Raw genomic sequence first — 4,093 nt, forward strand, 5'->3', positions numbered from 1 at the left:
TGGTATGCTCCAAATGCCGGTATCTAGATATCAACACAAAAATGTTTCACCTAAAAAAAACTACATCCCTTTTTCTCTCATCCAAACAAAATATTCTAAAAGATTTTTCAAATTAGAACCAGAAAGTACATCTTTTGATGAAGCTGGGTTTAACGCACTAGGCTTTAGCTTTGTGTTATTTACTCAAGATTGTATCTCCCAACTCCTGAAGAAACCCAAAAAGAGGGACAGTCCATGATTTGGTTTCGTTAAACAAGCACTTGCAAGATTGGGGGGCGGTACTGGAGACATGAACCAATAAACCAATTTAATTTTCTTTTTTGATCAGTAAAACTACTTTCTACTAAATGTTTGAAGGTAACCTTGTTTATTTGTTCATCAAGGACTTGCAAGATTGGGGGGCGGTACTGGAGACATGAACCAATAAACCAATTTAATTTTCTTGTTTGATCAATAAAACTACTTTCTACTAAATGTTTGAAGGTAACCTTGTTTATTTGTTCACAATTCTACACCAAACAAAATCAAGGTCATGCATACATCATGTAAGTTGCTTGATTTACTGAATAAGTCCCAACTCTGAATCAGATTGTAATAAACCGACAATCTATTACAGGCATGTATGAGTTCATAACTACAAGGAAAATGGTGAAGAGATCTTACCACCAGATACGTATACCAAAATTTTCCAGAGATGATGGACGCTAATTGCACGAAGCTTGTGATGTAGATTACATCATGTAAATAACTGAAGAAAAAAAAACCGAAAGTTTTCATCAGAAATGTGTTCTGGGAAGAAACAGATGAGAATAGCTAGGAACAACTATAGCACCAGCAGGAGACTTCGAAACTAAGACACCAAACAAGGAATATCGTATGTCAATCTCTTATGCAAATAAAACAACATGACTCATTCTACAAAAAATTTCAATCGATTTTATAGAAAGGAAGTCAGAAAATGAACACTAATTTACATTTCAAACTGAAAATAAATGAGCTCCTTCAAATTGGGTGGGAAGTTTCCCTCTAAGCTCACGGCTATGCAGGCAAAATGTTGGGATTTTTAAGACATAGTCTAATGTAGATTTAACTATTAGTAAACGTTTTATATATTTTCATTGTCATTTGTTTTAGCTTGCTAATTTAGCTTTACTTTGTTACGAGTTTATCGTTTGTTTTAGTGGTGTTTTGTTATCATTTTTGTAAGTGAGCTATAAATAGTCACTTTAGTTATTGTAATAGTTAGATTGGAATATTTTTGAGAATTGAATACAAAGTTGTGGTTTCTCTCCAATTTGGGGAATTTTCCCTTTGTGGGGTTTCTTCAAGTAGATTTCGGATTTCATGTCCCGTCTTCTGTCCGGGTTAGACCGGTAAAACTCTATCTTATCCATCTTGTTGTGTCATAGTCGAGTAGCTCTAGTTTCACTTAAAAAGTTGACAAGTACAGTGGAGGAAACTTTGTTACATTGAATCAACACCAAGACAAATAAACATCTGACGTGCGAGTAAAATTTTATTTTGCATTCACATAATTTACGCGACTTATGTGCTGGTAATGACGGAATGCATTTGTGTTGGCAGTGAACAAACTTTAAATCTAGACATAAAACAACCATTATACAAGCATGACCAATAACAATTAGCCATAAATAAAATAAAGGCATCTCATCAATCTCATCAACTTCATAAGTAATTAAGACCAGGCAAGTAACCAAAATCTGTCTGCTCTCAAAGTTTCATGAAATTTGTTGTTTATTTCTTTACTTTCTCAAAACTTAGAAAAGAAAGAAAAGGAAAGGAAAGATAGAAACAATAGTGGGGTGCTATAGGTGTTGAAGAGTTACTGTTACTCTAACCATCTCTCAGTTTAGGGTTGCTAGAGTATAGTATTTGAGGTGTGCCTTTATATCGAATCAATGTTGTAAATAACATAGAGGTCAGATTGATTTAACAATACAATCATAAGAAGGTTTGGCGGAGCACTGCGGACTCACATAGTGGGTTTGGGGGATTTCTAGGTATCATTAAAAAAAAAAGGGAAAAAAAAAGAGAAGAAAACAACTTTGTGTTATTGTTTTTTCTTCGTCTCCTTCCCTACTTCTTTCTGGTAGAATGTTAATATTTCAAAGAAAATGGCAAAATCAAGAGCTGAATTTTGATTCATAACGTTAGATGCCCAGGGTAAAAATTTGCAAAACTCACGCCTAAAATCTAAATGTAGTTTTGACCACATATCAAACATTTTTGCTACAGTATTTTCTCTCATAATAATTTAAATTTATGTTCGAACTTTCTATATCAAACCTACGAACCCAACATTCGTTTTATCTCTATACCAATTTCAGTCAAGTTAGGCAAAGGAAAAAAGTAAAAAATAACAAAAAAGTAAAAGCAAATGAACATGAAAAGACTGAAGACATACCCACAAACTCCACCAGTAGACATATCAAACCCACCATCTATAAGTTCCCCATCACCAGCATAAGCTGGTTTTGCCATTTGGGCAAGTTGTTGATAAGGTATTAGATACGCCGCGGACGTCACCGCCAGTCCAATCCAATGCTTCCATGTGAAGCTTGAATAGAAAATCAGCATTCTCACCAAGACATAGACAACCTGAACAAAAACCAGATCATAATCAGGATTAAAAACAATGGCACAAATTAACAATATTGATGAAACACTGCAAATTAGCTAGTAAACTTTTTACTAACTCGAAGAAAAGCTCAAATAAAAATTTGGGTACTTATAATTCAAACAAAAGCTTAATGCAAACAAGATAATTTCATCAAGTTGAAGAAGCCCATATCCAACTTTAAATTTGAGACTTAAAACACTTAATCAATGAAACTAAAAAAACAAAATCATGAAGTGATTACACATTTCAGTGATCGGAAAAAAAAACACCATGAGAAGATCTAATTCCCAGAATAGTATCCATTTCAACTAAAAATTGACTTAATCCAATTAATTCGAAGAAAAAAGGCTTATCGGACCACACAAATAGAACCTACATCATTGAATAAGAAATTTCAGAATTATTAAATATATGCGGGGAAATTAAAGGAAGGATCGAAGGCAGAACAAAATTTACAATCTCTATAATGAATTGTGAAAATCAAAATTTCTCTCTTTTTACATGAAAATGAAATGGATAGGAAAAAGAGAGCAAAAAGAAAAGCGTACGTTGCAGGCGATGATGAGACGACGGAGATTGGCCATGTGGCGAGCGTTCTCTTCCTTGCGCTTCTTCGCACCTTGATTTGCCATCTGTCTCTCTCTGCGCGAAAATTAGCTTCGACAGAACGCCGAGCAAAGAGGAGGAGAAGAGAAAGAGAAGAGGACGACGTTCCTGATGTGAATGGTCGTATTTGCCCCTCCAATATTTCCAGTTGACGAGATTTTCCTAGCGCATTTATACGGTGGAGATGGTAATTTTACTCCACCAGTAATAACTGCGTCTTAATCATTGGATTAATATTTTTAATAGTTTGATTTATAGTAGAAACAATTCTGCTGTGTGGGAAAATATACATTAACACGTCAGACAGTGGTTATGCTCCACATGGTTTTATATTTGTCACGTCATGTAGCCCTCGATGCCTAAGCTTATATTCCCCTCATATTGTATAAGAGCCGAGTGCATAAGATGGGTTAGACCTTACATACAGTTGAGGCCTGCGTAACTTTGTCGAAGTACTGCGATAGGGTCGACAGAGAAACATGCCACACTTGGCAAAGTATAGTGCGGCGCAGAGGGCAGGACGCAAGCAACTGGGCCCGAATTCCAAGAAAGACCTCTGAGGTGGTAAGCTAGAGATCCCAAGGTTGCGTTTGTGTTTGAAAGAGGCCAGTTGCACAGGGAATGATTACAAACCCCTAAACTGCTGGAACAGACCAATGTGAGTTACAAAGGGTCTGCAGAGCCATAATAAGAGGACAAATTGGATGAGTGAACAATCCAAAAAGAATGTCAGGCTACAGTCTAGGTAATTAGGATGGCAGGCCACTTGAGTAAATAGGCCACTTAAAAGGATGGGTCACTGGAGAGGAACCGCCAAAAGGCCCCAAAGACAGCTCGTCCAAGGGG

At 36.1% G+C, this 4,093-nt stretch overlaps 1 protein-coding gene across 1 annotated transcript; it reads right to left on the reverse strand.

Moving 5' to 3' along the window:
• Positions 1 to 5: 5 nt before the first annotated feature.
• Positions 6 to 3,317, reverse strand: LOC21384104 (transmembrane protein 208; the record flags this gene model as incomplete). Its single annotated transcript, XM_010098829.2, has 4 exons — positions 3,190 to 3,317; positions 2,426 to 2,619; positions 664 to 748; positions 6 to 23 (listed from the first exon to the last, which is right to left on the reverse strand). Coding segments are annotated over exons 1-4 (381 nt in total), but the record flags the coding sequence as incomplete, so codon positions are not given.
• Between the last annotated feature and the right edge of the window lie 776 nt (positions 3,318 to 4,093).

Source organism: Morus notabilis, unplaced genomic scaffold (assembly GCF_000414095.1).
Source record: "Morus notabilis unplaced genomic scaffold, ASM41409v2 Scaffold10428, whole genome shotgun sequence".
In the NCBI taxonomy this organism is placed as follows: domain Eukaryota; kingdom Viridiplantae; phylum Streptophyta; class Magnoliopsida; order Rosales; family Moraceae; genus Morus; species Morus notabilis.